The sequence below is a fragment of the Cucurbita maxima genome, unplaced genomic scaffold (assembly GCF_002738345.1).
Source record: "Cucurbita maxima cultivar Rimu unplaced genomic scaffold, Cmax_1.0 Cma_Scf00115, whole genome shotgun sequence".
Lineage (NCBI taxonomy): Eukaryota > Viridiplantae > Streptophyta > Magnoliopsida > Cucurbitales > Cucurbitaceae > Cucurbita > Cucurbita maxima.
Window position 1 is genome coordinate 162,435 of NW_019272131.1, and position 12,676 is coordinate 175,110.

The 12,676-nt window shown below is 38.3% G+C and overlaps 2 protein-coding genes across 3 annotated transcripts; both read left to right on the forward strand.

Annotated features, from left to right (window-relative positions):
- Positions 1-539: 539 nt before the first annotated feature.
- On the forward strand, positions 540-5,030 carry LOC111473304 (protein ENHANCED DISEASE RESISTANCE 4-like). Of its 2 annotated transcripts, XM_023118854.1 has the most exons (10): positions 540-812; positions 1,086-1,122; positions 1,190-1,277; positions 1,475-1,617; positions 1,685-1,834; positions 1,902-2,391; positions 2,459-3,839; positions 4,282-4,342; positions 4,427-4,650; positions 4,751-5,030. In XM_023118854.1, exons 2-10 carry the CDS (start codon positions 1,096-1,098, stop codon positions 4,803-4,805), a joined length of 2,619 nt encoding a protein of 872 aa, XP_022974622.1. In that variant the 5' UTR covers positions 540-812; positions 1,086-1,095; the 3' UTR covers positions 4,806-5,030. The 2 variants fall into 2 exon arrangements, with proteins under 2 accessions (XP_022974622.1, XP_022974621.1); XM_023118853.1 differs by having other exon boundaries at positions 540-1,122; positions 1,475-1,659; positions 1,727-1,795; positions 1,863-2,391.
- A 4,003-nt stretch (positions 5,031-9,033) lies between these two features.
- LOC111473306 (hydroquinone glucosyltransferase-like) lies at positions 9,034-10,581 on the forward strand. Its single transcript, XM_023118855.1, has one exon. The coding sequence runs from the start codon at positions 9,034-9,036 to the stop codon at positions 10,447-10,449; it is 1,416 nt and encodes a 471-aa protein (XP_022974623.1). The 3' UTR covers positions 10,450-10,581.
- Positions 10,582-12,676: the final 2,095 nt, after the last annotated feature.

Genomic DNA, 12,676 nt, shown 5'->3' on the forward strand with positions numbered 1-12,676 from the left:
TCATTCCAAAAAGAAAATAATTACATTCTTCATCTTTTTTGAATTTTGTAAACTACTTTTAATCATCAAACTATATATTTTTTTAAATATATATAGTATTTTAAACTATTTATTTTTTTTTCCAAACATTCCAAAAAGAAAATAATTAATTTAGTTTTTTCTAAATCACAAAATTTAATTAAAAAAAAAATACCCCCTCAAATTTTAATTTAAAAATCTTAATATAAATTTGGTATTAAAATATATATATATATACTTCCAAAACCCAAGGTGAATACTTAATAAAAAAAAAAATTATTAAATTATAATTTGACCCTAAACTTTTAAAATCTCGTCTATCTAACCTCTAAATTTAAAAAATTGTCTATTTAACTCCTATATTTTATTTACCTTAAAACTATTAATGATACGAAAATAAAAGTTAAAAAAATTATATATTCTTATTAAAGAAATAGGAGAGAGAAGTTTGGGTAAGGAATTTTTAAAACGACGTCACTTAGAGGATTTAGAGGGTTCATTTAAACAAGTTCCCCAGGGCCAACGGAAGATCGCCTCTCTCATTTTACGAGTTTTTTTTCTTTTTCTTTTCGTTTCTTTCTTTGTTGTGTGTGTTCGTGAAAACCAAACAAAAACAGGCACTACCAAACAGAAGAAAATTCGTATTTCTGTGTAAACATCATCACAGTTCTACAGTACACCTTCTTCGTTTTCCGAGAAATTTTCTTCTTCCCTCCAAAGATTTTTAGCCCTACTCTGATTGTTTTTGCAGCAGGAGTGAACCCCATATGTCACATTTTTGAAACTGATTTGAGGTTTTCCTTCGCTTCTATCCTCTCTGCCACTTCTTTTCACATGCCCTTTGTTTCTTTCCTTTAGCTTTTCCTTCTTCGCTTCTATCCTCTCTGCCACTTCTTTTCACATGCCCTTTGTTTCTTTCCTTTAGCTTTTCCTTCCCCTTCCCCCTTTCCCCTGTTTCTATTCGCCTTCTTACCCACCATTTTTCACTGGGTACACTGGATTTTGGAGTTTTATACCCCGGAGCCTCTTCTTCTTCTTCTTCTTCTTTCGCTGTCTGTCACTTTCAGGGTTTTTCCCATGTCGGGTTCCTCCAAATTGCGACTGGTTCGATGCCCCAAGTGTGAGAATCTTCTCCCGGAGCTCGCTGATTATTCTCTCCAAATTGCGACTGGTTCGATGCCCCAAGTGTGAGAATCTTCTCCCGGAGCTCGCTGATTATTCTGTTTATCAGTGCGGTGGATGTGGTACCATTCTACGAGGTATTTTTATTTTTTGTTCCTTGTGGGTCGAGCTGAATTTATATTCTCTTTACCATGTTGGGTTACTGCGATTATTTCGAATTTAGGTTTTAATTTGGGAAAATTTTACTGCTCCAATCAAATTTCGTGTTGTTTCTTCGAGGAGAGTGTTTCTGGGATTTGAAATGGAGTACCCTTTTTGTTCTTTGATTTCACAGCGAAAATTAGAAATCAGGAAGAAGACTCTGTGTCTGATAAGTCGGATGAAGACAGGGTTGGAGGGTTNTCTACTAAATCCACTACTTCTCCTGAAAAAGGGACGGTTGATCTTAGTGATGGTGCCTCTGATGTGGATTTAAAGGCGAGTCCTGATTCTTTGCCTTGTGATCTTAAGGGCTCAGAGATGGATATCTGATGTGGATTTAAAGGCGAGTCCTGATTCTTTGCCTTGTGATCTTAAGGGCTCAGAGATGGATAAAGTGGAAGGTGTTGAGAAGGGTCTTAACTTGAATATGGACAAAAATGGCTTCAGTGATTTGATGGGAACGGAACAAGTGGATTTAAATGTTCAGATGAACATGATNAAGCTTGGATCAGGAAGAGAAGATGGGAACGGAACAAGTGGATTTAAATGTTCAGATGAACATGATGAAGCTTGGATCAGGAAGAGAATTGGATTGGAAGAAGGGAGAGACAGGTGAGATGGGAGATGGGGCTGAGAAGAATTCAAGGGGTAGTGTGAAAAGTGTGAGGTTCTCAACTCCGAACCATGAAGACGATCAAACGAATCGTCAATTGGAGTTCATGTCTGGTGTGCAGGAGCTTTTAACGAGTCGTGGCAATGCCAATGGAGCTGATAAAGTTAAGCACCTCGAACAGGACCGACTCGAGCTTCTGAGGAAGCTGGACGAGTTGAAGGAACAACTCGGTCAGTCTTGGCCAGTCCCTGCCGATGGTGGAATGAAACCTCCTAAACCTTTGAATCACTCTGGTGCTTGGCCTATGGATGGTTCTTCAGGATCAAAGTATGTTTCAGGCTCTTCATTTTCCAACCATTGTTCAGAACCATTTCCTGTTGCCAATGGAATTGAGCTGCCTGTCCAAAGCTATTATCCAAACAATACATCTCATTTTGGTGACCCTTTTGGATCGCAAATGCTTAGACGAAACTCCTGCCAGTTTTCGTGTGCCATCTCATTTTGGTGACCCTTTTGGATCGCAAATGCTTAGACGAAACTCCTGCCAGTTTTCGTGTGCTCATCAACAGCACCCTCACCAATATCATTCTGGCCATTATGTCGATACCAGTTTGGATTCGTTCAATCACTACCCTCCTAATCCTCCCTTTCATCAGCCTTCTTGCTCTTGTTTCCAGTGCCAAAATAGATACTCACAGGTTCCATCCTCACTACCTGGTAGTGCTTACTTCAATAGAAGGTTTCCTGATGTTTCAAACAATCCCTCACTATATTCTCATGAAAACATTGCTGCTTATGGGGCATGTGTTAATAATATTAGAACCACTAATCCTCCCATAAATCTTCGTGATCGACAAGCACAATCACGATGGCCAACTGACTTCAATTCTGAGATTGGTGGAGTCCTTGGCAACCGTCCTCGGAGGACAGCCTTAGTGAGTGGTGGCCGTAATTGCCATCCAATTGCTGGTGGTGCTCCATTTCTAACATGTAACAATTGCTTTGAAATGCTACAACTTCCTAAGAAGCTTATGATGGTTAAGAATCAGCAAAGTGTTCGTTGTGGAGCTTGTTCTACGTTGATCAATTTTACAGTTATCGACAAGAGACTTGTTTTCTCCAATCATTCACGGGGAGGTCGATTTCCCTCAGAGGTTGATGATAGTGATGAACTGGCAGTCAGAGATTATAATTCAAATTTTGGTCACTTGAACCGTACTAATTTCTCTTCTGATGATTATGATAACAACACTCTTTACGATTTCGAGTCACTAGATAGAGAGCCTGTGCTACAGCCCATTGGTACAGGTTTAAGCTCAAATAAGCAACAAGAGATGCCAAGTTTTCATCCTACATCTTCAAGCACCTCAGAGGATGAAGACAGTCCAGATCTTTCAACTGCTCCAAGGGAGGCTACAAACAATTTACACAAATTAATCAAGACGACACGCTCTCCTCCCCTTCCTGGCTCACCACTTCAGTCATACTTCGATTACTCGTCTAATAACCAGACTGCAAACAGGTTTACCAAGGGAAATCGAAGTAGCCGTTCAGATCAGGAGAATGTGAAACCAAATAAGGTTAACTCACGACAAAACTCTTTGAAAGAAGCATCACTGGCAACCGAGATGGATGTGTCGATGAACGACTACTCTGATACCGTGGCGTTTCCAGAGACAAAGGATGCAAGTAAAGAAGATAACCCGCCAAGAGCTAGTAAAGGAGGGGAGTCTTTTTTTGCAAACATTATCAAGAAGAGTTTTAGATCTAATCAAGTCGACGATCGGAGCAGAAGTAATGTATCAGTTAATGGACAGTTTATATCGTATCGTATGGTTAAGAAAGCTGAAAAGCGCGCTGGACCGATCCATCCCGGAAAATACTGGTAAGCATACTTAAAAACTCTTCTATGCAAATGAGATAGTAGGATGCATGACAGTAAATGTTAATTTTTGGCTGCAACTCATTCAATTATCTGACCTAACTTAAACTGATATAGCATAGTGGTCAATGGGGCAAGTTAAAGAAAAAGTAAAGGATTTTTGTGGGGTTACAATGTAGAATGTCTGAACTTTAAGATATAGTTTGAGAATATTTAGATTTAAAAAGCGATCTACCTAAGTGTTTCTTCTTTTTATGTAACATGTCATGATGTAAAAGCAAATCTAGCTGTTTGTGTGCAACTTTTTTGGCAAAAGTAGTAAGCATAAAACAGAAGTGGATGCTTTTTACTGTACACTTATGATGTTGTGCCATAGCCCGCTTCTCAAAATACCTTCATGCTTGTCTCCATTGTGCTAATGCCACTTCAAATTAATCGAAAACAGGTACGATTCCCGGGCTGGATTCTGGGGCGTCATGGGCGGACCTTGTCTTGGCATAATTCCCGTAAGATTGAAGCTTAAAGCTGATGCATTGACTTGTGTTTTGATTCTTTGCCATGTTCTTAAATTGTGTCTTGTATGTTTGCAGCCTTACATTGAGGAATTTGACTACCCCATGCCAGAGAACTGTGCAGGAGGAAATACTGGTGTTTTTGTGAATGGCAGAGAGCTTCACCTAAAGGATTTGGATTTGCTTGCTGGAAGAGGGCTGCCCACTTCAAGGGATAGATCTTACATTATCGAGATCTCTGGCCGAGTTCTCAACGAGGACACCGGTGAAGAGCTCGAAGGCCTCGGAAAACTTGCTCCAACGTTAGTGCTAAGCTAATACTACTTTTGGTTGTTTAGAATTCTTCATTGGTTTCTGATATATCTAATGCTAATATATACATACAACATTTTTCTGACTCAGAGTTGAGAAGGTAAAGCATGGATTTGGCATGAAAGTTCCAAGAACAGCTTCTTAATTGGGAACACAAACCGCGTAATCAAATCCTGTATCTCAGTTGTTGGTATGTTCGCAAAGGTTTTCTTGTCTAAATTACCAGAGCATTGTAGTAATGTTTTATATGTTTTTGTTAGTTTAGTGTCAGTGTTTGTGTGGCATGTCTGTGTCTGTATTCAACTGTTGATAAGTTCCCAAGCTTTCCACCATTCTTTGTTCATGGAAAAAGAAAATTTTTGGTACTTAAGAAGATGAACATGAACTCAAAAGGGACCATAATATTTAGGGGAGGGGAAGAAGGGTTAGAATGTTATGAGAAAATTAATGAGCCCCGCAACACGAGGAGATGAGATGAGTCCAGTAGTCACTGTCACTGCCACTGCTACTGCCACCGTCCCAGACAGTGATGTTGGAATTGCTTCTGACTCAACTAAAAATTGAAGACAAAGCATCCATAAAAGAAAAGTGGAAAAGAAAAAGTAGAGAATAAAGGGAAAGGAAAAAGGTTGTGTGAAGTATAGAAGAATGTTGTTTGTTTTGAATTCAGAAAGAAAACAATGGAGCTGCCATGGGCGTTGGCAAGACACTTGGCGTCGCTGCTCGCTGCTCGCTGTCCACAAGTAGGTAACAAGTTTAAGGTCATTAGGGCGACATCTGGTCATTGTGTAGGTCAACCTCTAGTCTGTTGCACCTCAATCCTCATCTTCCAAGATCATCAATTGCAAGTAATGAATGATACCCATTTCAATGCAACAGTCATTACTGCTTTTGTACATAGTTGCCCATTTCAATGCATTGAAGTGCTAAAACAACTTCTATCCTACCTATTCTTTAATAGCTTCCTTGCATTCTGTGAATGCAACTCCTCACCTATCCATCTAAATGGTAAGCAAAGTCTATTTGCTAGTAGATATTGTCTTTTTTAGGTTTTTTCTTTTGAGCTTCTCTGGAAAGTTTTTAAAATAGATTTGTTAGGGAGAGGTTTTCATACCCTTATAAACAATATTCCGTTTTCTCTCTCCAATTGATATGCGTTCTCATATTTCACTCTCCTTCAGGGTCCAGCTAGCGTTCTCGTTGATACTCGTACCTCTCTCCAGTCGATGTGGGATCTCACAATCAACCCCCATTCAAGACCCAACGTTCTTGCTAGTATATCGCCCATTTTTTACCTTCCTTTGAGGTCCAATGTCCTCGTTGGCACATCACCTTGTGTCCACCCTCTTCAGGGCCTGATGTCCACCCCTCTTTGGGACCCAAAATTTTCACTAGCATCCTACTCGATGTCTAGTTCTGATATCATTTATAATAGTCCAAGCCCACCGTTAGCAGATAGCAGATATTGTCCTCTTTGGGTTTTTCTTTTCAAATTTTCCTTTTAAGGTTTTTAAAACGCTTTCAAATTTTCTTTTAAGGTTCTTAAAACGCGTCTACCGAGTAGAGGTTCCCACACCTTTATAAACAATGTTTCATTCCTCTCTCCAACCGAGAAGTTCCCACACCTTTATAAACAATGTTTCATTCCTCTCTTCAACCGAGGTGGAATCTCACCGAGCATAAGTGGACTCATATTGACAAGTTATTTGACCAATGGAAATTAGACTATTCTTTTCAAACTAAAGAGAGTTATGACTAGATGTGTGGGTATTATTCAAACCTAAATGCATAACTTCTTCATTTGAGTTATGTTGAACATATACGAGCACACAGTGTTATTTCCATTGTGACACCTAATTATAGAAGTAGTAGATTGAATAAACTGAGACTATATTCGAACGAGAGCGATCTTTTAGATATGATGACTAAGAAAGACTTAAAAAATTGAAAGTTATTTTAGGTCCACGTTTTTTTTAGTAACTCAATCTTGTGAACTTCAAAATTAAGCGTATTTTGGTCACCTTTCTCATTAACGGTAGAAATTTTCTAAAAACCGTTGATGATTAAAATACTCATATGATTGATTCCATTACCTAAAAAATGGATTTCTAAACGTCTACGCTCAAAATGCATTTACTCAAAGTTTAAATCAGTATAAAAAATAACTCTCAGACACTATAAGCTAATAAATTTAAATATGTATTGAAAGCACTCATATGTATGACTGACTAACTACCTTCGACCACCATCGACCTCAGTGATATGGGTCTCGGACGAAGTTTGTCGAAGTTTTCAATACAAGAGTGGTTGTCGGTGGTGGTCGCCATCGCCATTGAACAAAGTATATTTGATGGTGGTTGCTATTGAACGAAAATATTAAAATTCAATAAATATCATAATTTTAAACTCAAAATAGTTCTAACGTGTAATCTTTAATAAATATATAAACGATTAATTCATTGAACCATGTTGAAATTGGTAATAAAATATCATAAAATAAGAATGTAATTAATATGTCACATGCTATCAATAAATTATTGAATTTCACCTAATTATGAACCTTTTTGTAGGTGGAAAATAATAGAGAAATGATTGAAAAAGCTTTGTAACCTTACTAATCACTCCATTATTAATGTTCATCATCATGGCATAATATTTGCATCACTCTTATAATTAAATAACTTTTTCCCCCATTTCCTTCTCTCTCAACCCCATTAAATGTAATTTAATTCTAAATTTATCTCTAATATTAAATTAATCCCCATATTAAATTTTAATAACAAAATTAATTAATTTTTTTATTTATAAAATTATAGAGTTTTAATTGATAAATCATTTGCTAATGCTCTATTTCATGCATTTATTAATAAAATTGAATATTAATGTCAAATTAAACACTAAAAAACTCATTAGTCTATTTCTAGTTTAAATGTCACTTTATGACAAAATAGAAAATAAATAAATTAAACAAAAAGTAAATATCTATCTCCATAATACTTTTTCGAAGTTTTTGTTTTTTTTTTTGTTTTTTGAGTCGTCATTTATGACGTCATTGCTTACTCAATAATTTATGGCCTTGTTTTCAATTAAATTTAATTAAAATTTGGAATTTGGTAGAATTTGGCTATGGTCAACGAGGTAAGCCCATGCATGGCTGAATAATGTCGCCCTATTTAGGACCCTTTTCTTTTTTTCTTTTTTCTCTTTTTATTTATTATAAAAGCCTCAATATAATATTCCCTTTCTTTTAAATTTATATTATTTTTGTATTACTAAATTTATTTGGATATTATATTTAATAATTAATAATAATAATCTTCAAACAATTAAAAGTATTTTAAATTTAAGGTTCAAAATAGAATATTTAAACCAATCAAACCTTTAATACAATAAAAATATAAAATTTAAATTTATTAAATAAGATAGCAAAATAACTCAAAAAATAAGAAAAAAACAAAAACTCATGGTATTAATGACTTCATTTCCCCATTTTTGCTCTTTTCTTTTTAAATTTTTTACCAAAAGATCTCATGGTATTAATGACTTCATTTCCCCATTTTTGCTCTTTTCTTTTTAAATTTTTTACCAAAAGATTTTAAACCTCTTTCTGAACTCATATGGTATCTTACCATCTACCCTCCTTGAGAGTTAGGGTCATGACTGGATTGGACCGTCATTCCAAACATGGTATCTTACCATCTACCCTCCTTGAGAGTTAGGGTCATGACTGGATTGGACCGTCATTCCAAACCGTCCCTTAATTTTTAAACTCATATGGTATCTCACAATCTACCTTAATTGAGGGTCAGGGTCATGATTGGATTTGACCGTCGTTCCAAACCGTCCCTTAATCGAAAGATGACAGCACCAGGGTCATGACTGGATTTAACCGTCGTTCCAAACCGTCCCTTAATTGAAAGGTGACAGCACCGACATTCCAAACCATCCCTTAATTAAAAGGTGATAGATGAGAGGGGTAAAATTAGTCCTGACTGGACTTTACCCTCCGTCCGGTCGTTCCAAACCGTCCCTTAATTAAAAGGTGATAGATGAGNGGGGTAAAATTAGAGCAATAGGATGATAAGCCTTACGTTTGAATTGACATCACCATCCCCACTCCTACTCATCCAGCCACAAGCCCCTTTCCATGTTATTCTTCCATTCTTGCCTCTCCAAAAGATTCCATTTTTATTACCATCCATTCTATAAATCCCTTCTCTACTGCTCTCCCCTTCCTCATCAAATTCTCAATTTCTTTCTCTTCTCTGTTTTTCCAATAACCATAACCACAGCCACCGCCGCCGCCATGGATGCTCCGGTGCCTCATTTGGCCATTTTTCCCAGCCCCGGAATGGGCCATTTAATTCCACGCCATGGATGCTCCGGTGCCTCATTTGGCCATTTTTCCCAGCCCCGGAATGGGCCATTTAATTCCACTTGTTGAATTCGCCAAACGCCTTGTTTTGCACCACCATATAACGGTCACTTTCATCGTCCCTTCCGACCATCCGCCGTCCAAGCCTCAAAAATCTCTCCTTGATTCCCTCCCTTCCGGCATCGATCACACCTTCCTCCCGCTGGTTAGCTTCCACGATCTTCCCCATGAATCCAAGATTGAAACCATCATTTCCCTCACTGTTTCTCGATCTCTCCCATCTCTTAAAAATGTACTGAAATCCATGGTGACTAATTCAAACCTTGTCGGCTTGGTCGTTGATCTTTTCGGCACCGACGCGTTCGATTTAGCTAGAGAATTCAACATTTCCCCTTATATTTTCTTTCCTTCCACCGCTATGGTTCTCTCATTTGCTCTGTTTCTTCCCAAACTCGATGAATCCGTCGCCGGCGAGTACGGTGACCTCCAGGAGCCGATCCAAATTCCGGGATGTATTCCGATTCACGGCAAGAATCTATTGGACCCAGTTCAAGATCGGAAGGACGAAGCCTATAAATGGACATTTCACAACATGAAGAGGTACGTTTTATCAGATGGGATTTTTCTGAACAGCTTCCCGGAATTGGAGCCCGGAGCTATCAAATTTCTCCGAGAAGAGAAACAGGGGAAGCCCCCTGTTTACCCAATTGGGCCATTGGTGAGAATCGATTCAAATGGAAGCAACAAGAAGGCAGAGTGCCTGAAATGGTTGGACGAACAGCCAAATGGGTCTGTTCTATACGTGTCATTTGGAAGTGGGGGCACTCTGTCTAGCCATCAAATCAACGAATTAGCCATGGGATTGGAAATGAGTGGACAAAGATTCATATGGGTGGTAAGAAGTCCAAGCGATAAGGTGGCCAACGCTACCTATTTCAACGTCCACAGCCACGACGACCCTTTTGATTTTTTACCAGAAGGGTTCGTAGAAAGGATGAAAAACAGGGGACTGGTGGTGCCGTCATGGGCGCCGCAGACTCAGATACTTAGCCACAGCTCCACCGGCGCATTCCTGACTCATTGTGGATGGAACTCAACGTTAGAGGCGGTGGTTAATGGAGTTCCTCTGATCGCATGGCCGCTTTATGCAGAGCAGAAAATGAACGCAGTGATGCTGACAGAGGAGATCAAGGTGGCGTTGAGGCCAAAAATGAACGAGAAGAAAGGGATTGTGGAGAAGGAAGAGATTTGGAAGGTGGTGAAGGCGGTGTTGGAAGGTGAAGAGGGGAAGACAGTGCGAGAGAAAATGAAGGAATTGAAAGAGGCAGGTGAAAGGGCTGTTGGAGAAGATGGGTTGTCCACTAAAATAGTGTGCGAGATGGTTGAGAAGTGGAAGAACAAGATTTCCACTTGACTTGCCTTATCCTTACAAAACCATATCCCTACAAGATGTTCATATTTAAAAATTTGATCTATTAGGTTCTTAAATTTTCAATTTTATATCCAAGACGTGTGAATAAACCAAGTTAGACCAAATATAGATTCTCGGGGTTAAGATCACGCATGACGACACACTAGCCGCTTGAGAGGTCTGACACGGTCGAGGAGAATGGCTTGAGCTTTGGCCTCTCTCTGTCTGTTGGACTATGGGTAAGTCGTTGGTTGTTTAGTAGAATAAAGGGAAGATGCGTTAAAGGATTGCATAGAAATGAAGCCCTGTTTTCAAATAGTAACAATCTATAATGAGGAGTGGTTTTATGCCATTAATGGTGGGCGGCAATCGAAGAATTGACACTACAGATTGGAGGGTTGATAGGACTAAGTTTGTGTGGGTGTGGAAGCGCACCCAATTCCAGCGCACACTTGTAACTACTCAATTTTAATTCTTCTTCTTCTTTTTATAATAATTATAATAATAATTATTATTATTCTTACTCTCCACTTCCAATACAACATTAATTTTTAATACCTAGGGTAGGTTTTGGTCTGTTATATAGTGCATTGTAACGGCCCAAGCCCATACTACTAATAAATATTGTCAACTTTAGGCGGTTACATGTTGCCGTCATCCTCACGGTTTTACATGGAGAGGGAGAGGGAGAGGGTCTAGCCTTACTGCGACTAGTATCTTGCACTGTCCGGTAGCTGGACCTAATACCATTTGTAACAACTCAAGCTCGTTACTATATTGTTTCTTTGGTCTTCCCTTTTCGACTTCTCCTCAATGTTTTACAATGAGCCAGATGGAGAGGTTTCTAGACTTCCAAGGAATGTTTTGTTTCATTTGCTAACGTGGGATCTCCCATTTTCAAACCAAAGCCCAAATCTCCGTCCACAATTCTTTCCCCTCAATCATCAACAACTTTTTCCTCGACCAAGGAAACCAATGCATCGTTTTTTAGCGCCCATAGTCAAAATGATCCATTGACGTTATTGCCTGAGGGGTTTGTGGAGAGAAACAAGGGAAAGGGATTGGTAGTGTCGGCCCAACCAACCCGCAGTCCACCTGAGCAAATTGAACCGCCTAACCCACGACTGCAAAAAGTACCCACGTGTGATGCCTGCGACAAGAACACTTCCCATCGCATATCAGTCTAATTTTCACCCGTTTGATTTGTGTTTGCCCGATTTTTTATTTAAATTCTAACCTTATTCTATGTGAATTATGACCTAAGGGAGAAAAATCAGTTTTTTTGGACATCCTATTCATGTAGTAACGCTAAACAAAAGGGCACGCGTCAATCAAGTAAGTCACTACATGAAACCTTAGGAAGAAATACTGGTAGAAATCGCTTGACTATGCATACATAGTTTAGTTACCTTAGGTGGTTAGTCTTTCCATATTAGTAATGTGAAGTATTATGAGAAGTCAAAGGAGGATGGAAAATTGTCAACTATGTGCTCTGGGTGTTGATGGATTTTATCGCCCCATTAAGCATATATGTCTCTTTTGCATGAATTTTGTATGATGTATCTAGATATTTGATGTGTGCACAACAAGTTACTCTTTATGATTCATTATTATGTTAAGACTATGGATTTGCAACTAAGGTAACTAGTCACTAAATCTAGACCCAACACTTTCCTACGAGCCTAAGAGACCACCACGGCTTACTAATGGCCTTAAGAGGTATCATTCGGCTGCAAGTTGTGTGAATGGTGTCATAACTTCGTGGGAGACTAGGGGGTTCCTGATCAAGACCCGACTGCTCCTAACAGTTTTAGCATGGAAAATTAGGGGCGTACATTCAACTCGACAACCTAGACCAACTCAACTCGAATTATAGGGATTGGGTTGGGTTAACTTTTATGAATCGGAATTGACTCGATTTGGTTTCAAGTTCATGAGACAAAACCCTCGAGCCTTATACATCCTTAAATTGTTTATAATATGAATAAGAATCGTTCATAAGTTTTGTTTTAATGTTAAAGAATATAGTTTATTATAGGGTTATTGAATATGATTTATACCTTTAGATTATTTTAAAATAAAAGCATATTATTTTCATTTTACTTAAACTAAAATGAATTTTTTGGAATTGAGAATTTCTAAATTTGATTTTAAAATGAATTTTTTGACATTGAGAATTGGTTGGTTGGGAAGTTTCTGATTGAACTCGTGTAATTTAAATAAATTTAAA